Source organism: Entelurus aequoreus, linkage group LG07 (assembly GCF_033978785.1).
Source record: "Entelurus aequoreus isolate RoL-2023_Sb linkage group LG07, RoL_Eaeq_v1.1, whole genome shotgun sequence".
NCBI lineage: Eukaryota > Metazoa > Chordata > Actinopteri > Syngnathiformes > Syngnathidae > Entelurus > Entelurus aequoreus.
This window is the reverse complement of record NC_084737.1, coordinates 21262340-21287251: the sequence shown is the minus strand read 5'-3', so window position 1 is coordinate 21287251 and position 24912 is coordinate 21262340. Positions and strand designations below refer to the sequence as shown.

General features: G+C 39.0%; 1 protein-coding gene across 1 annotated transcript; it reads left to right on the top strand.

Moving 5' to 3' along the window:
- Positions 1 to 8745: 8745 nt before the first annotated feature.
- Positions 8746 to 24686, top strand: uts2a (urotensin 2, alpha). The gene is given in 6 exon segments (XM_062052340.1): positions 8746 to 8776; positions 8779 to 8832; positions 17000 to 17116; positions 21319 to 21350; positions 21433 to 21537; positions 24618 to 24686. Coding segments are annotated over 6 exon segments (408 nt in total).
- Positions 24687 to 24912: the final 226 nt, after the last annotated feature.

The following is a 24912-nucleotide window of genomic DNA, read 5'->3' as shown; positions in this document are numbered from 1 at the left end:
TCCAGTCCACAGTGGATCCAACACATCAGCGAGAGTCCAGTCAATAGTGGGGCCAGCAGGAAACCGTCCCGAGCGGAGACGGGTCAGCAGCGCAGAGATGTCCCCAACCGATGCACAGGCTAGCGGTCCACCCGAGGTCCCGACTCTGGACAGCCAGCACTTCATCCATGGAAGTGCTGGCTGTCCAATCGACCTGTGCAACTCCCCCTCCCCGAGGGAGAGGGGAGCAGAGGAGAGAAGAAAAGAAACGGCAGATCAACTGGTCTAAAAAGGGGGTCTATTTAAAGGCTAGAGTATTCAAATTAGTTTTAAGATGGGACTTAAATGCTTCTACTGAGGTAGCATCTCTAACTGTTACCGGGAGGGCATTCCAGAGTACTGGAGCCTGAATAGAAAACGCTCCACAGCCCGCAGACTTTTTTGGGGCTCTGGGAATCACTAATACGGCGGAGTTCTTTGAACGCAGATTTCTTGCCGGGACATATGGTACAATACAATCGGCAAGATAGGCTGGAGCTAGACCGTGTAGTATTTTATACGTAAGTAGTAAAACTTTAAAGTCACATCTTAAGTGCCCTGGAAGCCAGTGCAGGTGAGCCAGTATAGGCGTAATATGATCAAACTTTCTTGTTCTTGTCAAAAGTCTAGCAGCCGCATTTTGTACCAACTGTAATCTTTTAATGCTAGACATAGGGAGACCTGAAAATAATACGTTACAGTAATCGAGACGAGACGTAACGAACGCATGAATAATGATCTCAGCGTCGCTAGTGGACAAAATGGAACGCATTTTTGCGATATTATGGAGATGAAAGAAGGCCGTTTTAGTGACACTCTTAATGTGTGACTCAAACGAGAGAGTTGGGTCGAAGATAATACCCAGATTCTTTACCGAGTCGCCTTGTGTAATTGTTTGGTTGTCAAATGTTAAGGTGATATTATTAAATAGATGTCGGTGTTGAGCAGGACCGATAATCAGCATTTCCGTTTTCTTAGCGTTGAGTTGCAAAAAGTTAGCGGACATCCATTGTTTAATTTCATTAAGACACGCCTCCAGCTGACTACAATCCAGCGTGTTGGTCAGCTTTAGGGGCATGTAGAGTTGGGTGTCATCAGCATAACAGTGAAAGATTAATATTTAGCTTTAGCTAAGGTAAGCATGCGTTTATAAGTTATTAAACTATCACTCCATGCTTGATGGAAAACCTCAAGTTTAGTCGCGCGCCATTTGCGTTACAGCTTTCTACATGATAATTTATGAGCTCTAATTTCTTCTGTAAACCATGGGGTGCGCCTTTTAGGGGCCCTTTTTTGCTTTAGCTGTGCTATACTATCAATGGTTTCACGCAGGTTATCGTCAAAGTTATTAGTGAGGTTATCAATAGAGCCGACATAATTTGGGAATGGTGCCATTACCGAAGGCAGTAGGTCAGCAAGAGACATCGTTGTAGCAGCATTAATGTTGCGGCCGCTATAGCAGTTATTATTATTATTAGCTTGTTGACAATGAGTCAAAACTTCAAATTTTATAAGGTAATGATCGGACATTACTTTAGTATATGGAAGTATCATACATTTGGAGGTGGTGACACCCCTGACAAGCACTAGATCTATCGTATTACCGTTGCGATGCGTGGGTTCATGTATTATTTGTGTAAGACCACAGCTATCAATTATGGTCTGGAGCGCCACGCACTGAGGATCCGATGGGGTATTCATATGGATGTTAAAGTCCCCCATTATGATTACATTGTCTGCGTGCATCACTAGATCAGCAACGAACTCTGAGAATTCACTGATAAAGTCCGAATAGGGCCCAGGGGGGCGGTAGATAACAGCCAGGTCAAGACGTAGCGGTGTGACAGACCTCATAGTAAGCACCTCAAACGATTTATATTTATTATTTAGGTTAGGGGTAAGGTTAAAGTTTTCATTGTATATTAGTGCGACACCCCTCCCCTTTTAAGAGGACGGGCAACATGCGCATTCGTATAGTTAGGAGGAATTGCCTCATTTAGCGCAAAAAAATCGTCTGGTTTGAGCCAGGTTTCGCTAAAACCAATGACGTTAAGATTGTTGTCTCTAATGACCTCATTAATTAATAACGCTTTGGGAGACAATGATCTTATGTTTAAAAAGCCCATATTATGGGTATTGGGCTGTTTTGACGAGTTTTTCTTGAGATTATCCGTAGTAGCAATATTAACAATGTTGCGTATATTATGCGTAGTGCACTCTAAATAGTTTCGACCATATCTAGGAATTGATATGACGGGAATTTTCCGATTGTTTGCTTGGTGCTGCGATAAACTGGACACATCATAATTTGCCACCTCAGTAGAATGCATGTCTACCTCTGACACAGTCACAACAGAAAAAACATTATGTGAATTGTGTATTATTCTAAGAGAATTGCTATGCGTACATGGATTATCCAGCCTGGCGCTGGCTAGTTCTAGCTTAACTGACTCCTCACCCGGACTAACAGACTCTCTAATTGCCTGTGACCGGGCTTGCTCTAGTGTAGTCAGTCAAGTGAGACTTAAACAGTAGTCTATGTTCTTAGACAGGATGATGGCGCCTTCCTGGTTAGGGTGAAGGCCGTCTCCCATCAGCAAGCCTGGTTTGCCCCAGAAAGAGGGCCAGTTATCAATAAACGTTAGTCCCTGTTGTCTACAGAAGATAGCCAGCCACTTGTTAAGCGAGACTAATCTGCTATATCTCTCATCATTGCCTCTCGCAGGCAGGGGGCCAGCGACAATTACTCGATGCCTGGACATCTTTCTGGCGAGATCACAAGTCCTGGCTATGTTTCTCTTTGTAATCTCTGACTGTCTCATTCTAGTGTCATTGGAGCCAACATGTACAACTATATTCGCATAACTAGTGGTGCGATTAGCCTGTCGTACGTGTTTATTTGGCCTGTTGCGAGTTAGCTCCCTAAGATTAGCTTCAATGTCAGGTGCTCTGGCCCCGGGAATACACTTAATTGTGGCTGGTTTGCTAAGCTTTATGTTTCGGGTGATGGAGTCCCCTATGACTAAGATGTGGTGCCCGGTAGACTGGGGTGTAGGACTAGCTAAAGAGCTAAATCTATTATGCGTCTCAACCGGTACACCGTAGCTTGTAGGCAGCTTAGGACTGCTAAAAGCTGGGCTAGTTAGCTCGCTACAGCTAACGCTAGCAGATGTGTCCGCAACATCTAAAGTTACGAGATTACTCTGCTCTAACTGGCGGACACGGCCCTCTAGCAGAGCCAATCTCTCCGTGAGTAAGGTGCAAGACGCGCAGGAAGCCATTACTCACAGTGTTTTCTGTCACCAAGTGAAGTTCCTGCTGTCTTCCGGGGAGTGGTCGCGGTGTGCGGGAGTAGCTTCCTTCCGACAGGCGCTGCCTTTCTCCGTGCTAGCTTCGCTAGCTTAGCAGCTAGCTAGCTGAGGGAGGGGTGGTGAGACAGAGATCGGGTGATTTGCAAGTTAAATAGTACCACTAAATATATTTGAGAAGTAGTAAAGAAAGCTGTAGAACAATTAAAAGCACACAGATAGAGCGATACTTAGCCTTTTTCGCAACAGCGAGCAGTCAAATAATATATATACATATATACAGTATATACGTATATATATATATATATATATATATATATATATACAGTATATACGTATATATATATATATATATATATATATATATATATATATATATATATATATATATATATATATATATATATATATATACATGTATATATATATACATATATACATGTATATATATATATATATATATATATATATATATATATATATATATATATATATATATATATATATATACACATGTATATATATATATATATATATATATATATATATATATATATATATATATGTATGTGTGGGAAAAAAAATCACAAGACTATTTCATCTCTACAGGCCTGTTTCATGAGGGGTTACCTCAATCCTCAGGAGATTTTAATGGAAGCATTCACATACCATGGTTTATATAGGGCACAGAGCGGGTGGGTACAGGCAGGCGTAGGGGCGTGGTGATTGACTCATGTGTTACCTAGGAGGTGTTTCCTTCTGTGACGGCATGCTGACACAATTTCGCTGCGCTTGTTGAGGGATGACAACTCTGGACGGTATATGATAAACAGTTTCTCTTTTAAGCATAGGTTGCATCTTTTGTTACCACTGTTGTAAGGTGTGCTGGATGCAAGAATTTGCCATGTTATTGAGTATTCAACATTATTGTCTTTGAGATTCCAAATGTGTTTGCTGAGTTCTGTAGTGTTCCGGAGTCTTTTGCATCTGAAAGAAGCCTTGTGATTGTTCCATCTGGTTTTGAATTCTCCCTCAGTTAATCCTACGTATGTGTCGGATGTGTTAATGTCCTTGCGTATTACCTTTGCTTGGTAAACAACTGATGATTGTAAGCACCCCCCGTTGAGAGGGCAATCAGGTTTCTTGCGGCAGTTACAGCTTTTGTCGGTTTTGGAGTCGTTCTGCCTGGTGGTGGGCGGCTCCTTTTCAATTGCTTTATTGTGGTTTGAAATGATTTGCCGCATGTTGTTCATGCAGCTGTAGCTCAATTTAATGTTGTTCTTGTTGAATACTTTTCTTAGGGTGTTGCCTTTGGGGAAGTGTTTGTCGATCAGGGTGAGGAATTTGTGGCCAATATTAGTTGAGACGTTTTTGCTGTATGGGGGGTTGTACCAGATAATGTTGTTTCGTTTTCTGCTCCTTTTTGGTTGGTTTCCTGGCGTGGGTTCGTAGGTGAGGGTGAAGTTGTATCCGCATTCATCAAGTGCTTTTTGGTACGGGGGGGTTGCTTTGTCGAATTCAGCTTTGCTAGATGACAGCATCGATAGTCTTTTATTAATTCCGGTAGGTATTCTTTTCGTGGTGGTGGGTGGGTGGTTGCTGTCATGGTGCACGTATTGGAGTGTTGTGTTGGGTTTCGTGAATGGTTGGTAGCTGTTATTCCTCAGGTTGAAAGTGACGTCGAGGAAGTTGACGGTTTGCTTGTTGGCTTCAATTGTGATCCGTAGACCGTTCTCTTTGAAGATTTGGCATATACGCTTCTTGGTATTCTCGCTGCTCCTTGGCGAGGCGCGACACACTGCCAGTCCGTCATCACGGTAAATACCAAGGTTGAGGTTGAGGCTAGCGAGCTGGGAGAGGAGGAAACTCCCAACAAGTTCGCACGTTTCTGCTCCGTCGAAACTCCCCATAGTGACGTCGAATGTTGAATTGTTCTTTTTTTGCCATGGTGTACCGTTGCGGAAGAGTATGGAGTTCTTTGCGTGGATGATGATGTTTCTTTCGTTGCCTGTGATTGAGTCGTAGTCCGAGGCAAAGTCTAGTGCTTTGGTCAGTAGGTCTTGCGTGATGGAAGGGTAAAATTCTTCGACATCGAAGGAGATGAAGTTGTGCTGTTGTTTGTCTTGGATGTTGCTGAACCATTTGATTACTGCTGCTGTATTTCTCCATTGGTTGAGTGGTGTTTTGTCTGTAATTTTTGTGTTGATTCTGTCCAGGATTGTTTTGCTGATTTTTCCTATTTCGGATTTAGTTGGGTTTATTAGTCGGCATGATGGGTTATTTGCGAAGTTGGGTTTGTGGTCCTTCAATGTGATGAAGGCTTCCTTGTTGGCTGTAGCGTCCACCCTGTCCTCGATGTCCAGTTCAGCCGCGATCCGTTTGTTTTCCAGGTGGATGTTCTGTAAAGTGTTGGGTTGTGCTTTTTTGTATGATTTGGTGATGCTTCTGTCCAGTAAAGTGTTATGTTCTTGTATGTTCATTCTGTAGAAATTTGTGGTTTTGTCGGCAGCTATGATGAGGTTGCTTACTTTCTTGATGCGCTCCGTGTCATTTTTCAGCTTGGTGAGGAGTGGGTTGCGAACTGGCTTGAATTTGACTGATTGTCGTATATGCCAAATCTTCAAAGAGAACGGTCTACGGATCACAATTGAAGCCAACAAGCAAACCGTCAACTTCCTCGACGTCACTTTCAACCTGAGGAATAACAGCTACCAACCATTCACGAAACCCAACACAACACTCCAATACGTGCACCATGACAGCAACCACCCACCCACCACCACGAAAAGAATACCTACCGGAATTAATAAAAGACTATCGATGCTGTCATCTAGCAAAGCTGAATTCGACAAAGCAACCCCCCCGTACCAAAAAGCACTTGATGAATGCGGATACAACTTCACCCTCACCTACGAACCCACGCCAGGAAACCAACCAAAAAGGAGCAGAAAACGAAACAACATTATCTGGTACAACCCCCCATACAGCAAAAACGTCTCAACTAATATTGGCCACAAATTCCTCACCCTGATCGACAAACACTTCCCCAAAGGCAACACCCTAAGAAAAGTATTCAACAAGAACAACATTAAATTGAGCTACAGCTGCATGAACAACATGCGGCAAATCATTTCAAACCACAATAAAGCAATTGAAAAGGAGCCGCCCACCACCAGGCAGAACGACTCCAAAACCGACAAAAGCTGTAACTGCCGCAAGAAACCTGATTGCCCTCTCAACGGGGGGTGCTTACAATCATCAGTTGTTTACCAAGCAAAGGTAATACGCAAGGACATTAACACATCCGACACATACGTAGGATTAACTGAGGGAGAATTCAAAACCAGATGGAACAATCACAAGGCTTCTTTCAGATGCAAAAGACTCCGGAACACTACAGAACTCAGCAAACACATTTGGAATCTCAAAGACAATAATGTTGAATACTCAATAACATGGCAAATTCTTGCATCCAGCACACCTTACAACAGTGGTAACAAAAGATGCAACCTATGCTTAAAAGAGAAACTGTTTATCATATACCGTCCAGAGTTGTCATCCCTCAACAAGCGCAGCGAAATTGTGTCAGCATGCCGTCACAGAAGGAAACACCTCCTAGGTAACACATGAGTCAATCACCACGCCCCTACGCCTGCCTGTACCCACCCGCTCTGTGCCCTATATAAACCATGGTATGTGAATGCTTCCATTAAAATCTCCTGAGGATTGAGGTAACCCCTCATGAAACAGGCCTGTAGAGATGAAATAGTCTTGTGATTTTTTTTCCCACACATACATATTACGCTCTACCACGGTATTGAGCACTATTTTTTGGATAATCTAATTAAGACATATATATATATATATATATATACATGTATATATATATATATATATATATATATATATATATATATATATATATATATATATATATATATATATATATATATGTATAAACAAATATGGAGCCTTAGCGAACAAAATAATAATGCAGATATTACAGTTTTACTGTACATATTACATAACATCTCACCCTGCAGGTCACACTTGTGATTTAGAGTACAAGCAAATATTGTCAACTAGTTTGACAAACCTGTCAGGTTACATAGCTGAAGTGACAGACTTTACGAGAAAAACGTTTTGACAGAGTGTAGGGGTTATCAAAAAAGTTGGTACTATACACACGTACTACAGAAGATGTTTAATTTACTCCATGTTTTTGGATATAAATGTATATATTGTTCAGTTTTACTCAATTTAAGAATGAAACGGTTGCAAGTAGTGGGGCCCCTGACTCAAGATGCATCAATTATAGATCTATCAAAAGATCTATCATCTATGCAACTCTTTTTACCAGTTACTTATGCAACACACGTAACAATGCAAATGACTATTGAATTATGTTTGTCACAATACACTTACAAATGTAATAAAAGGCTATGCACAAGTCAATATTGTGCCTTAAAAGACCAGACTCCTCATGTCATGACTTGTAAAGTGGACCATTATTGATGTCAAGTGCAGGCAGAAACATTTATTTTAGAAACTGGGATAAGCCTCTGAGCGGAGTCTTGTCTAATACAGAATATAAATCATAACAGCTTTTCACGATACATAGCAGCTCCTATTGGCCTGTCTGACTTTTCAACCATAAAATTAAATGTCACTGTATATAGCTCCCAAGTCCTCATTATGCCAAAAGAGACTGAACAATGGCCTTACTTTTATAATCAATATATATACGACTAACATACAGAGGTGCAAAATGACACTTTCTTAATAACCGCCCTGCAGGTTTCAAACAGAGAGGAAAAAAGCTATGTTTATTAACTCAGCATCTATCCAGAAGAGGGTCTCTCAGTAATACGTCTGCTGCAGTGGCCTTTGGAACTCTGTATATTCTTTTCAATTAAATGTGCAAATGTCAGATGACTCATAGGCGGCGAGGTATTGCATATATTTGCATTTTCATCGAACATCCTCAGGAATTATGCGCAGTTTTATGATAAACCCTGCTCACTTTGCATGCAGATCTGAGTGTTTGTAAACCTGCTCCTTCATGAAGTCATATCTCAAACAGCAGTTTCGGTGCCGTTTATAGAGTTAATAAAGACAGTCAATCAACCCGAAGAGCCGGTAAAACATGACTTTGACCTTGGTGAGTGGGCCACAATACTTGTCTTTTATTGGTCTGATAATTCAGTGACGGGCCAGGTGACTTTTCATAGGTAGAAGGAGCACAACTTAAAATATTGCTGATGGATTTTCTGGCCAGTAAGACACTCAATAGTTTATGGGCTGTGGGGCTGCATGGGTTACAGCTGGATGTATATAACATAGATGGGATCAACAGAGCGTGCATCAGTCCTTTTTCCTGTTGAAGACATCAGGACCATCTCTGGAACATCCCATAGTAATGAATCTCCTGGCCTGGGCCGTACTTCTCGCTCACTGCTGGCCCACCCCATTACATAATCAGCTGAGATACCTTACCCAGAATTAGGTAAGTCAAAAGTATTACCTAGATTCATTTTGCACTCGCCTGATATTTTGGTCAATTTCATTTCAGTCTTGTGCACCCAGAAGGCCCAAAACGGGAATTACATGTATTCTTTATGTTTAATGGTTAAAAGTTTTACAAAATTGCATTGAGTTTTTAATTGCAACGTTGTTAGATTAGAAGATGGGTGTCTTAACTTTTTCAACAAAGAGCCGCATACTAAAAAGTCAAATAATGCGGGGGCAATTTTGCAATTTTTTTTATTTTGTCAAAAAGTTTATAAAAAAGGACATTTTGTATGAGCTTTGTGTTATAAGTGACAACGCATATTTCCTCTTTTTCTCAATACACAGTAATTTTGCTGACATTTTACAATTTTGTATTTGTAATTTAAAACTTGAGGTTCGGGCCACAATTGACAGCCCGGACCACACTTTGGATACTGCTGGATTAGAATACAGACAAAGTATACATACGTTCCCAAAAACTATTTCGGCCCCATTGACTCCCATTTTTCAGTACAGTTCAGTTCAGTTCAGTTCAGTTTCAGTTTCAGTTTATTTCGAACATGCATACAATACAATGTAATGCATAACATATTTCCAGTTGTTTCATTACAGCACGTCCGAAAAGGAGTAGGAAGAAGCATATCTTATTTAATCTCAACCCCTTTCATACCATAGCAATTTTATCCCATTTCAACAGAACAGTGAATAAATAAATAATATACCATAGTAAGTAAACAAATGTATACAAAAATAATCTTTATCTCAAAAAAAAAAAAGGTTCAAGATGTTCATCATAATTATTTTTCTGTGTACTTTGTGAACACGTGTTGTTTGAACAGTCTCTTAAAATGAATCATATTGGTGCTTTGTTTGATTTATTTGGTTAATCCATTCCATAATTTAATTCCACATACGGATATGCTGAAGGTTTTAAGTGTTTTACGAGCATACAAATGTTTTAAATTAGATTCTCCTCCAAGGTTATATTCCTCCTCTTTTGTTGAGAAGAATTGTTGTACATTCTTGGGTAGCAGGTTATAGTTTGCTTTGTACATAATTTTAGCTGTTTGCAAATGCACAAAATCGTTGAATTTCAATATTTGTGATTCAATAAATAAAGGGTTTGTATGTTCTCTATATCCAACATTATTTCCCCATATTTCTGCACAATAACTCAGATACGGTAACACTAGCGAGCAGTAGATAATATTAAATGATTTTTGGTCCAGAACATGTTTTGCTTTATTCAATATTGACGTGTTTCTTGCTACTTTATGTTGTATATTTTTTACATGAGATTTCCAGTTCATTTAATCATCTATTACTACACCCAAAAAAAGTGTTTTCTTTTACCCTTTTAATATCTATTCCGTCTATTTGTATTTGTGTTTGACTTTCACTTCTACTGTTACCAAATAGCATTATTTTAGTTTTACTGAGATTCAAAGATAGTCTGTTTTTGTCAAACCATCTTTTTATTTTTTTCATTTCTTCTGTTATTATTTGTATTAGCTTCTGTGTGTTCTCTCCTGAACAAAACACAGTTGTATCATCTGCAAATAATACTAACTTTAAGTCCTTTGTAACTTTACAAATGTTGTTTATAGAAATATTGAACAATTTTGGTCCAAGTATTGATCCCTGAGGTACACCACAAAACATTTTCAGCTCTGTAGATGTGTGTTCGCCTATTTTCACATATTGATTCCTGTTGGTTAAGTAGCTTTTAACCCAGTTCAAGACCAACCCTCTGATTCCATACCTTTGTAATTTGTTTAAGATACAGTGATTAATTGTGTCAAATGCTTTTGTTAAGTCCATTAACACTGCAGCAGCACATTTTTTGCTATGTATTGCATTGGTTATCTCTTCCGTTATTTCGATTAATGCCATTGATGTTGAGATGTTGGCTATGTATTCGTATTGGTTGTCTGTGAGTGTTTCGTTGTTATTCATGAATTTTTGTAATCTGTTGTTAAACAGTTTTTCAATAATTTTAGAAAATTGTGGAAGAGCCTTTTGCTATTTTCATTTTATCTGGGAATTTGCCTGTTTGAAATTATAGGTTGCTGATATAACTTAAAGGTTCTGAAATGTCTTCAATAACCTGTTTTTATCGTTTCAATATCAATTCCGTTACAATCAGTCATCCTTTGCAAAAGGATTTACCTTTTTTCACAATATTGATTATTTCTTCTTTTGTCACTCCTTTGAGGAACATAGAGTTGGGGTTTCTATCTATGGTGTCATTCAAGTCCTTAACTGACTCGGGATCCGGATTATTTTCATCCAGATTTGGTCCAATGTTCACAAAGTACTTATTGAAGATTTCAACTACTTTGTTCATATTGTCATTTTTTACATTTCCATCTGTGAAGTATTTAGGATAGTTCTTTTTAAGCACCATTTTAATAATGCTATTTAGGATTCCCCATGTTGCTCTCATATTGTTTTGTTCTGGTCGAATAATTGACTGTAATATTATTTTCTACATGTTTGTAGTATGCCAGTTAGCTTGTTCTTGTTACGTCGTGGTCGCATGGCTGCGCTAGCCCTGTTCCTTCCAAGGCAGAAACAAGAAGGAGCGGCGTACAAGTAAGATTAAGCTTTCTTTAATAAATTAAATGCAGGACAAAAATACAAAACTGAGGACGCTAGCAAGCGTGAAGCTAAACAAAACCAAAATGTCACAAAGGGTAAAAAAACAAGGAAAGCTAGTCTGTACCAAAATCACTAGAACGAGGAGATAAACCGTGAGAACGTAACTTTTGCCTATCGCAAACATTGACCCAGCAACTAATGCTGGGTGACAGGAAACTATAAAGGGAGTGATTAACCAAAACACCTGGTGGGAACACTAATTGCAAAACTAAGACAGGTGAGGAGAACCAGTGCCCATGGAAACCAACAGAAAACAGGGAAAGAGGGTGCACCCAGGAAACAGACTAAAACAGAAAAACTAACAAACCCAAATCATGCCATAACCCGGGTGACGGATCATGACAGTTCTTGTACGTTTTGTACTTGTTTTATGCTTCTGTAGATCTTTGTTTTATAAATGTTCTGTGTAATGTACTCTTTTTGCAAGCATTTTTCAATCCTTTTGTCATCCATTGTTGATTATTTTCCTTTTGCTTCTTATACTAAGTTGTTTCAATGAACAGTGTTTGTCATAAAGTATCTAGAAGGTATTAAAAAAAATACCATACGCTTCATCTACATCATTTCTACTGTAGACATTGTCTCAATTCTGTTTTTTCAGATCATGTTTGAAAGCTGTCATACTTTTTTCTGTACATATTGTTCGAAAAGTATTTTTGTCATCAATGTTCCTCTTCTTGTAGTTTCCGTCATAGAATTTGAAAACTGGCAAATGATCTCTGATGTCGGATATTAGCAGGCCACTTGTGGTATTATTATCAAAATCATTAGTAAAAATATTATCAATAAGTGTGGCACTGTGTCCTGAGATTCTGCTTGGCCTTTCTGATTTTAGGATATAAACTCAGGCTGAACATTGTGTCAATAAAGTCATCTATGGACTTCAGTTTGTTAAGGTTCAAGAGATCAATGTTGAAGTCTCCACATAAGAAGGTTATTTTTTGACTGATTTCAGTAAAAGTTGCCTTAATCCAGTTCTCAAATGTATCAATGTTTGACTTTGGTGATCTATATATATACAACTGATCAGTACGTTTTTGCTTTTTTCATGACATATTTCAATGGTTATATATTCTAAAATATTATCAATAGCTAGTGACATATGTTTACCACTTTCTGTCTTGCCTCTGGTGAAGGGCGGTCGCATTTTTTTCTCCTCCCGTCTCTCCTGGCTTACTCTCTTTTTTTTGTCTTGTCTTGTCTAAACTTTTTTTGGAAGCCTCTTTCTTTGCGCTCTCCTCCAAATCTAATCATCAGACATGGAATTGATTAGCTGGACTCTCGACTCTATTGACACAATCTTTTTGACGAGGAAAAGAGGTTCTGGGGAGCCTGGCTGCCCTGATGGAACCATTGCTGCGGGGTACGTGAGAGATTCCCGGGACAAATGGAGAATCATGTGCCTCTCAGTCCTTTCCATCGAGGACGTGGAAGACATCTACCTATTTGGAACCATGATCGTGGGGCACCTGCTGATTGGGCTGGGCATTGCTCTGGTGTATCGTAAAATTCGTAAGACGATGGCAGCCACTCAAGGAGCCCAAAGGCTGTTCGTCGCAATGGATGGATTGGGCCGGGCTGTGGGAACACAGTCTGTGGCGATTTCTGAACTGAATCGCAAGATGGATCACATCATGGAAAAGCTTGCTATAAAGGAAGGTTTGGATATGAGAGCCAGCATGGGCGAATAGAACAGACAAGTCATTGTTAATGCCTGTTCGAGAAAAAAAAAAATCCTTATCTACGATTTGACTCCCCCGAATGGCCTTGAGACAAGAACAGGCTGTTCTGTAATCATCCCCTGAGGAATTCCAAAGATGGACGCTTTTTGACCTCCCTCCCTCCACCCCTCCTCAACGACACCTGGGAATCAAACTTTGCTTGCATTGCATGCAGAACGACTCTGGGCTTATGAACATTTACACTTCACCCAAAGACAATGGGCATATATACAAACACACTCCCCACCCCCATCCAACGCCCCTCACCACCACTGCTTAATTCCTCTTCGGGGTTATGGACAGCTAGTAGCGCTTTATAGCAGCAGGCCGGCCTCCATGGCCCCAAATCTCCCCCCTCCTCTGTTGCGAGTTGTTGTGATTAAATGTAACATGTTTATGTGTGCTATGCTAAATGAGTTTTTTTCCCTTGGACTCAGTCTGGACCCCCTCCCGAGGGTCCAGCCTTAGACTGATATTTTTTACTCTTCCCCCCTTTCCCAATATCACCTTTTTCCCACCTTTCTTAAGGAGCGCCCTAAGTAGCTGATCCGTTGGCAGTCCCGTCTTGTCTCCCTGTAACGTATGTCTGCTCTTAGTGGGACTGTGCCGGAAATGAAATTTCAGTTCTTATGTGTCTTGTACATGTTAAAGAATGGACAATAATAAAGCATCTTGAAATCTTGAATGTAGTAAAAGTTCTTCATCACGTACACAGCTACTCACCATCTGTTCTTGTTGGTTCTGTTGATATAATTCAGTTCATATTCTTCCAGGTCAAAATCCATTCCTTTTTTCGCATTTATCTATGTTTCTGAGATAGCGATAACTTTGAAGAGTTTGTTGAATTGTTCCAAAAAATGCTTCACATTGTTGTAGTTAGCATACAAACTTCTGCTGTTTAAATGAATAATCGACAGTTTGTTGTCTATTTTAATGTTTCTGTTATATTGTTCGTCGGTATAATAAAAACAATTATTCCTGGTCTGAAAGAAAACATTTGTATCTGGATCTACTGTATATCCTTATCTAATTCCGGACTATTGTAATCTATGCTGCTGAAGGTTATCAGTTCCATAAATTCCTGTTCACCAATCATTTGTGTTGATATCTGAATGTCTATAAGTGTAGATGAATGTGCACCTGAGTGAAGATCATCTTGTTCGGTAATCCCTTGGAGCGTTGTAATTTTGTAGTCCAATGTCAATGTTTGTTTTCCGTCAGACTCCATTATCTTTTTTTTTTTAATAATGTCCTGCCCAGCTTCTCGGGCAAATCATATAGCAGATGTAGATGCCCATATCGGCTGTTCAGATTTACTTTACAAAAGAGAAGTGTAGGATACTTCTCTTGTTGCCTTACTTGTATTTTGACTTTATTAAATGTATTTATATTATCATTTGGTGCAGCCGGGCCGGAGCAGGAGGGGATAGAAAGAGAGAAAAAGGAAGACAGAGGGGGGAATTGTGGGGACAAGAGGGGGATTAGACAGAGAGACAAAAACAACAACAGCAAACACAACAACAACAACAACAACAGAGCAACATCAGCAAATACGACATGTACAAATATGATGGTAAAAGTAATAGCAAATAAGCAGTTAGCGAAAATAAAAAAATAAAAAAAATACAGAAATGACAATGAGCATTATTACACTAAAAATGGAGCAATATGAATACCAATAGAAATAGTGCTATTGATAATAAACAATACCAGTACTTTACCTTTATTATCAACAATACAATTGTTCAAATGCAACAATACATATACGTAATGATAACTTGAGATACGAAAGAATGCAGAAAAATGGAGGGGAAGAAAGAGAAGCAACCTTAACCTTGTAGATTGTTATAGTAACAATAGGTTAAGCTTTGTCAGTGTGCCATGTGTTATACCCAGTTTACCCTAGGGCAACAACGTTAATATATGTTTGATGAAACGTGATTATGTGCATGAGTGTATGTGTGCATATGTACTTGTATATGTACAGTATGTGTATGTGTGCTTGTACAGTGAATGTATATGTACAGTATGTGTATACAGTATGTGTGTTTGAACAGTGAATGTATATGTACAGTATGTGTAAATGTGTGTTTGTACAGTGAATGTATATGTACAGTGTATGTATGTGTGTGTTTGTAAAGTGAATGTATGTGTAGAATGTGTATGTGTGTGTTTGTACAGTGAATGTATATGTACAGTATGTGTATATGTATGTTTTTACAGTGAATGTATATGTACAGTATTTGTATACAGTATGTTTGTATAATGAATGTGCGTGTGGATGTACGAACTTTGAGTGTGTAAATATGTACTGTATTTATTTGTATATGTATGTGGGAGCGTAGGTACCTATGTATGTGTGTATGTATGTGTGTGAGTATATGTGAATTTGCATGTACAATACATTTGACTCCCAGTGTGTGCGGGAGCCAGAGTACGGCCCCAGCCTCCCCGAGAACCCATCCCACAAACAGTAGGTGTGGTGCCCAGGGAACCAGGGGCCACCGCCCCCACGCAGCCAAGCCGGACAGCGACAGGAACCCCAGAGCCTGGCCCACCGTGCCGCCCACAAGGGCCAGCAGCAGGCCGTAGACAGACGCACCCGGCAGAGGACAAGGCACGAGAAAAACAGGGGGAAGCCAGACCCCAAGCCAGCGAGAGACCACACCCCACACGGACAGAAAGGCGGGACGCCCCGCCCGAGGGGCCCGGAGACCCCCCGCAACCGGACGGGAAGACCGTCCCCGCCCCACCGGCAACAGGGCCCCCACGAGCCCCCCCCCCACCCCCGGAGAGCGCGGCGAGGCCAGCCCACGGCCACCCCACCCAAGCCGGCCGCCACAGGACCACCCAGCACGGCGCCACAGGAACCACCCACCCCACCCGCAGGGACCCCAATGATGGAGATGGAACAGCCAGCAACCGCCTCGCCGAGTCCCCCCCCTGAGGTAGGGGAATAAATAAATAAAATCAATAAATACATAATAATAGACTCCATTATCATTGTTGTAGTTGCTGGGAGTTCTGATATTCGTCCAGATCCTTGATGTCATTGACAACTAGGACTCTTGCTTGTGGACCTCCATTCAGCTTTATGTAGATTTTGCAGTTGGCGCTCCAAGTTCCCTATAACTACTATTTTTTTAACAGACTGTAATCCTAATGAATTGCTATCCTATTTCCGAATAAATCTAATAATGGCCGATTGAAAAATAAGAAAATATTGTTTTGGTCTAATTTTGGTGCCAGAAAACCATGACCATGATTCTCAGAGCTTTGGTAAGCGTAAATGAGTTAAACTGCCAATAAACAGCTAAAATTAAATAACAATTATCTTGGGCAGTTTATATAACATGGCAAAAACAAAGTACTATGTGAAGTCAATAAACTCTACCAAATCCTGCCTGCTTTCTTGCACATTCTCACTCAGTTGGCACTGTAAAAATAATATTTTACTACTGTATCAAAATCAATGTTGTCATGAATTATTTACCTATTATAGGCTGTAATTACCCAACCTCAAATAGTCCATCCGCTCTATAATTCTTTGAACTCTCGAAATATTGCACATTTTGGATTTTACATTATATAAAAACATTTTTTTTCTATTGCTGACTTATGACATTTGAGCGAGTCCCTTTTAGATCCTAAGAGTACGTGTGTACAGTCAATCCTAAGCTTGCACACCGGATATAGTTTTAAAGACCATAACCATGTCATCACTCTTGCATGACGTCCTAATTCTGTCACTGGCTTCACTGAGTGACTGATGGTTTTCAGTATCATAGGAGAATGGAGGAGTTGGACCTGTGGATGAGTTCTCTCTTTTGGAGCAAACCTTTACTCCGCAGAGTGGTCTCCGATACTCTACTCTGGAATCTGGGGAGAACAGAAATGGTGAGTAGCATCTTGGACATTACATTGTGCCTTACAGGACAAGGTCATGCTGGAGCAAAAAAGGGATGTCATAAAAATGTTCTCACAATGTTAGAGGCACAGAGTTGTCCAACATGTCTTGTTAGGATGATTCAATTGATGACAACTGAAATGCTCAGTTTGTCTTAATTGTTTCTTCTCTCACCTGAGCAGGCTTCATCAGTTAATGCTTACAGACTTAGATCTAGATCTGACCAAAACAATGTGATACGATGACCTACAATAGATCACATGTGTGAGACTCAAGGCTCGGGGGCTAGATTTTGCCCAACATATGATGTAAAGTGGCCCACCACCTCATTTTAATTGGCCTGACACCCCTGACCTACATGATTGAGAACATCCATAAGCATGTTAAGGTGATCAATTAGGGGGATCAATAAGGGGGATTACATCATGGAGTCCAAACCCTGGTTGATTACCCCTTTTTTGACATTGTAACAAGAATCCATTTTCAACTAGAAAAAAGACAGAAAAAAACGTGTGGTTTTATAATCAGGGTAGAGACGCAGAGCAGAGAGACATATACAGTACACTCAAAGTTTGATATACCTCAGTCGTTGGTGTCCAAAAAATACCGATCCCATTATTCCTGAGATCACATTGTATAGAAATGTTTATTTTTTACCCTTTCTTTTTCGAAAAAGTTATGCACATAGCTCATCTGCCTAAACCTACTTTGTGGGTAGTGATGGTGGATTGTGCTCCAACGTCACAGAATGGTGCTGGCACTATCCACTAGGACTGTGAATATTTGGACACCACACGATTCGATTCAATTCTTGGGGGTAACGATTCAATTGAAAATCGAATCTCGACTCAAAACGATTCTCGATGTAAAATCAATACTTCTTAATAACATTGGGTGCCAGATCATTGATTAACTACATTCCTCCATAAAATAGATAAACAGCTGTCATGCATTTTTTTTAATCGATTAAAAATCGTTCCAACTAAGAATTGCGTTTAATTTGCAAATCTTTTTTTTTTTACATCTTTACTATCCACCATTAGGTTTGGACATCACAAGGTCGATATTTAGTAATGTTTAATCAGTTATTCTGCGATGAGTTGGCAACTTGTCCAGGGCGTACCCTGCCTTCCGCCCGATTGTAGCTGAGATAGGCTCCAGCGACCCCAAAAGAGATAAGCGATAGAAAATGGATGGATGGTTGGATAATCAGTTATCTTTTTTTCTTTTTTTTCTTGGAGACTTTCACAAAGATCTAGGTATTTGTGTAAGTTTGTAAAAACGTGATAATTTGGTGAAAAACAATGTGGTTGACTATGGCGGGGGAAAAAACGGGCAACAATTTGGGGTCCATAGCACGATCGTGTTATACAGAACATCACTTTATATGGGACCGCACTAAACTGAACTTTTTATTCGGAATTTCTGCATGCTTTCTGTAATTTATAGCGTTAATGGCTCACAGGCTCCATGTAGGTGCGCTATATAGTGTGTGTCATTAACAATATTCTTTAAAAGCATATATATATATATATATATATATATATATATATATATATATATATATATATATATATATATATATATATATATATATATATATATATATACGTTAGGTCAGGAAAAAACACAGAGGCTATATCATCCCTACAAGCCTGTTTCGCAGGTTTCTCTGCTCAAAACAGGCTTGTAGGGATGATATTGCCTGTTGTGTTTTTTCCTGACCTAACATATATTCCGCTCTACCCTGGTATTGAGCACTGTATAACGGATAAACCACAGAAACCTTGACTATATATATATATATATATATATATATATATATATATATATATATATATATATATATATATATATATATATATATATATATATATATATATATATATATATATATATATATATATATATATATATCAGTGGCATGCAGTCACTAGAGGCAGGGGAGGCACGGCCTCACCTGCCATCATGGAAAGAAAAAAAAAAGTAAAAAGAAAAAAAAAATAATTAAATTGTTATATGTATCCAGTGATTATACTAAAGTTATTTTCCATTTAACTTCACCAGTTTTAGATTATTTTTATTTTTATTTTCACATTTGCCGTTCAAATACTTAGAAGAGACGGTGCGGTGATCAGCAGCCAGTTGAGGCACGTCACTGCGTTGTGCCTCAACATGGATTGTGCGCAATGACTCGGCTAACTGCTGGCCTGCTGTGCAGTGATAACGTATTGCTATATGAATTATATTATACATTTCCATAGTTTAGTTAGCTGAGGTATATAATGTACAGTGTATTTTGTCAACAACTGTATGTGTGTAACGTATTTCTTGTGCTGAGCGATCATAATACTGCTGCGAAGACGCACTGTGAGAGGCTCGTCTCATAACGCCGCCTCCTGGTGCCAAGCATCTCCGCCGCAGAATGCACCGCCCGACGGGAGCGCCGCGGCCACACCAACCAAAGCCCACACCCGAACCCTCCACGTGCAAGACCGAATCCACCCAAAAAAAGTCACTTAACAAGAAGCCAAAAAGTGCAAAAACAACAATGCTCGCGCTGGAGGAGCCGCGAACAACCGCAGGGACACAACATTAGGTACACCTGCAGACTGCAGCACGGATTTCATATTTCATTCATTCACAACTCTTCCAACACGAACACCACTGTTCCTGCACTTATAAGTAAAGGTAAGACCATAATAAAGTTTTTTTTATTAAATGTGCTTTTTTGTGTGCTTCAGTTTGTAAGTGTAAAGTTAAAGTTAAGTTAAAGTACCAATGATTGTCACACACACACTAGGTGTGGTGAAATTTGTCCTCTGCATTTGACCCATCCCCTTGTTCCCCCCCCTGGGAGGTGAGGGGAGCAGTGGGCAGCAGCGGCGCCGTGCCTGGGAATAATTTTTGGTGATTTAACCGCCAAATCCAACCCTTGATGCTGAGTGCCCAGCAGAGAAGAATGCTGTTATGAGCTTTTAAACATAACCCGTTAACTGCTGCCAATCAAATGGTGAATAAGATACTCTTTAGGGTTCATAAGTTTGTAAATCTGACTGTGATGAAGTCAGTGCCTCACCTGACATGAACCTCACCGCACGCCACTGATATATATATATACACTACCGTTCAAAAGTTTAGGGTCACATTGAAATGTCCTCATTTTTGAAGGAAAAGCACTGTACTTTTCAATGAAGATAACTTTAAACTAGTCTTAACTTTAAAGAAATACACTCTATACATTGCTAATGTGGTAAATGACTATTCTAGCTGCAAATGTCTGGTTTTTGGTGCAATATCTACATAGGTGTATAGAGGCCCATTTCCAGCAACTATCACTCCAGTGTTCTAATGGTACAATGTGTTTGCTCATTGGCTCAGAAGGCCAATTGATGATTAGAAAACCCTTGTGCAATCATGTTCACACATCTGAAAACAGTTTAGCTCGTTACAGAAGCTACAAAACTGACCTTCCTTTGAGCAGATTGAGTTTCTGGAGCATCACATTTGTGGGGTCAATTAAACGCTCAATTTGGCCAGAAAAAGAGAACTTTCATCTGAAACTCGACAGTCTATTCTTGTTCTTAGAAATGAAGGCTATTCCACAAAATTGTTTGGGTGACCCCAAACTTTTGAACGGTAGTGTATATATATATATATATAAATATATAATATAATATATTCAACCCAGCAGATGGTGTCTTTTTCAGAATATGTGAGTTAGATGAAGCTGTCCAAACAAGTCTTACATTTATGTACCGTTTTTTTTTTACTTTTTACTGCACAGCCTTTTAAATATTTGATCTAGACAAGACCGAGTACCAAACCATAAGTGTGAAAGAAGCCTTAGCAAACACAATATAGAAGCTGCAAATTTGAACATAGTGGCGATCAATGAAGAAAAGTCATCAAACTTTAGAGCAGCTAAGAAATACGATTAACAAAATATGCTGGATGATATATGATTGATTTAACTGGTATTAAAAACATGGTTAAGTATATTATTTTTGTCTTAAAAGATATTTTTCCGACAACCGGTCTTAAAAAAGAGGGGTCATTGTATGTCAATTGCATACAATATATGATTTATATGTACAAGAATAATTATAGTCATTGTTTTTTGTGGCTTGACTGGTGCTGACATGTGACCTACCTCACACACCACCACACTCTTTGTTTTATTCTAACGTAGGTGTCAAAACTACAGGCAAGCTGAAAAGAGAGGTGGGATTTGTACAGAAATGACAGCACTGTAAATTTGTTCTAATCGGACAACTGACCAATTAACAGATTTCCTCTCTTCCAGGTCTTACAGGAGGAACAGCGTCTGCAAAACCCTTTTAGTCAGCTACTGGGCATTCACAAGCAGTTCAGAAAAAGACAGTAGGCAGAATGTTTCTGGAAGTACTGTGTAAAACTGTCATGTCATGCATGTGCTTAATGTACACACATACACACACAAACACACACACATAACAGTACAGTTGTCCCTCACCACATTGCAGATTTTTAAAACATACTTTTTATGTTTTTTAAAGAATATTCTGCTATTTTTTTGGGTCCTAAATTAAGCTGTTTTAAGCATAAAATGGCGAAATAAACAAACAAATCAATATTCCAGGAGTATTACACTAGAGGAGATCAAACCAATCAGCGCATGCTGTTCAGTATCGTGGCCACTGATTGGCTCAGCCTCAGATAGCATTACTATATTGGATTAGGAGAGGGACTAAACGGAGTTATTTACGACTCTCGTAATGCTGAAAATGTATTTACGCTCTAGCTTTGGAAATATTTGATCTATAATTATGATGCCTTCTTAGCGGGAATTCATTAGTTGTGCTCATGTCCGTAACCAATTAAATAGCGATAAACGATTTGTCACAAGCATTGTAAACATTACTTTATGTGCATGAACCGATATTTTATATTTGGCATTTTGATAAAGGCCATTGAGTTTCTAATGCAAGACAAATGTCTTCAAATGCCGATACACGCATGTTTAAAATGATTGTGGAAATCTTTGTCTAAATGTGCCAACTAAAGCCAGTCTCACAGGGGGAAACAGAAAGACTAGTGACCTGTTAACTTTTCAACATTTTTTCATGTTTTTATTATTTTACAGCAGAAAGAATATAAAGCATTCAGAAAACATCTTCCATATTGTAAGGGCAATTCAAAATGTTTTGCATGGCTTGAGCAGCTGAAATCACTTTTTTTTTTTTTTTTTTTTTTTTTTTAAACATATCCATCGAGTCAGTGACGCTTGTACATGCACAATTACAAAAAATAAAACCTACAAACAAGAGAAGGTAAGGGAGGGGGGGTGGAAGGAGAAAGGAAAACACATTAGGAAAAAACCAAGGGGAGCTGGAACTTTTGAGGGCAGCAGCGGACAAAAGTCACATAACAGAGAAGAGACAAAAGGAGCACTATAGAGGAGAGGAAAGTAGATCTAACACTAGTTCACATGCAACGTGTTGAGGACCCATAGCTTTCTATCAAAGTTGGGTCTTTTTTTCTCTTCGTGTTTGGAATTGATGAAAACGTGCATTTCGGTATAAGGGTGCTCTCCATTAACTACTGAATGCTTGTCTTGCAATACTGGCATTTGCATAAGAGTCAGTCCACTAGGTATGTCTGATCATTTTCAACATAGGTCTCCACAAAATAACTTTATTGCTCTGCATTGATGAGTGGAAGATGGAGGGTGGTGGGGGGAGGTGTGGGGTGAAGCCAGATTCTTTGGTCAATTTACAGACTCGTTAAATCAAAATTCACAGAATGACTCAATTAAATTTCACATTAATCTGTTGGGCACATCCAATGCTAAATGTAAAATCATCCTCAATAAATCCACTGATCTGCTGGTGCATGCAACTTTTGTTCAGGTTTTCATTCAAATTCAGCCTCTTTTGCTTTGCTCTATTTACTCCAGGGGTGTCCAAAGTGCGGCCCCGGGGGCCATTTGCGGCCCGCAGCTAATTGTTTACCGGCCCGCCACTCATTCTGGAAATGCTATTGCTATTATTGAATGAGGTAAAATCTAACGAGAAAAAGTCGCAATGTCGACTCAAAGCTGCCATGCAGGCTGTTTTTTCTTTTCTTTTGTCTTTCTTTCTTTTTCTTTTTTTTGCCATTGCTCAAACAAACAAAAATAGTGACAAAAAAATCCATGTTATAATGAATTATTTTCAAAGCTCCAGTTACTTAAAATATTTCACTAAACATTTTGTTATGTGGTAAATATTGCATATATTGTGTAGTTGCCATATAACAACATCAAAGTTTTCTTTGACAAAAGAGCATTAAACAAACTAAATAATAATTCAAACGTAAAATCGACAGATACATCTGAAGTTCATCTCGTAACTTAAGTGTTGAAAGTTAAAGAAAAACCTAATAAAAATAGATAGATAGATAGTACTTTATTGATTCCTTCAGGAGAGTTCCCTCAGGAAAATTAAAATTCCAGCAGCAGTGTACAGAATTGAGATATAATTTAAAAAGTAAAAAGTAAATAATAAATAATGGGGGTCTATGCATCACTTTATGAGTGGGGCACCTTTTGGATCCCAAATATATTTAGTGGTATTTTATTTATCTTTTCACTGTGATTACTCAAAAATATTAAATAATTCAAATCAATGGTGTCCTGCATTATTGATCTTTCAGGGCTCTAATTACTAAATACTGTATATTTCAGTTTTACTATAAAAAAAAACAAAGTTGTTTTTGACAGAAAAGCCATAAAACCTTTTTTTTTTAATTACTTTATATCAACTTGAAGTTGATATAGAGATTTACTGTAAGCGTTAAATAAAAAAATAAAATAATGTTATGACTTATTTTTAACATTTTAATGACTGAGACCCTTTATGGTCCCCGAGACCCCTAAAGGTAAAATAAATAAAATAAATCCATATATTTTTTTATGGTTTGAAAATGAAAAATATCAAAATGTCCCCCACATGCTTTAATTTTTCCATGTGCGGCCCTCAGTGGAAAAAGTTTGGACACCCCTGATTTACTCCATTGTTTAATTTTACTACTCGCTATTACCTATTTACCCTATCTTGGCACCTGAGTAAAACACAGAAGGGAGACAACACAGCCCCTGTAGGCTACAGCAGGGAAATGCCCACCTTTGACATATCGACGCATCTGTTTGTGTTCGCTAATCTAATCTGAAAAGTTTATCGTTTATTGTTGAAATTTGGAGAACACACGCTAAATTTAAAGGAATGAAACACATAGTGTAAATGAAAAGGAAAACAATGCTCATTGCTGTGAAAACATTAGTAGCTACTTTTTATCGAACTGGTGCCCTCTCCTCTTTGTGTGGCACGTCATCGCATTGCAGAACCTGTATGTCATATAACAAGTTCATCCGACTACCGATTCTAGGAAAGTAAGCATGCTTCAGGTGCACGTCTATCACCCAGTTGACTATTTTACCCATGCAAGCATAATAAATCCCCCTCCCTTTAGCAAGTTTGCATTGGCTATGCGTTCGACCCGCAGGATAGAGGGCGAATGTGTCGCAACAAACCCCAGTAGTGGCATTTATAGGTGTGATTTGAACATTCCGTGCCAGCAGAGAACAATTAAAAAAAAGACAGAAAGCAAGACAAGCAGTTGACATCGCTGAGATGAGGGAATATCGTACGATAGCTTTGATCATTGGCAGGTAATAGTGTTGCTCTGTGGGTGACTCCAATGGAGAAAAGCAGGAGTTTTTAGATTTAGCGAATAGGCACTTTCTACATAAACACTGTCCAAATAA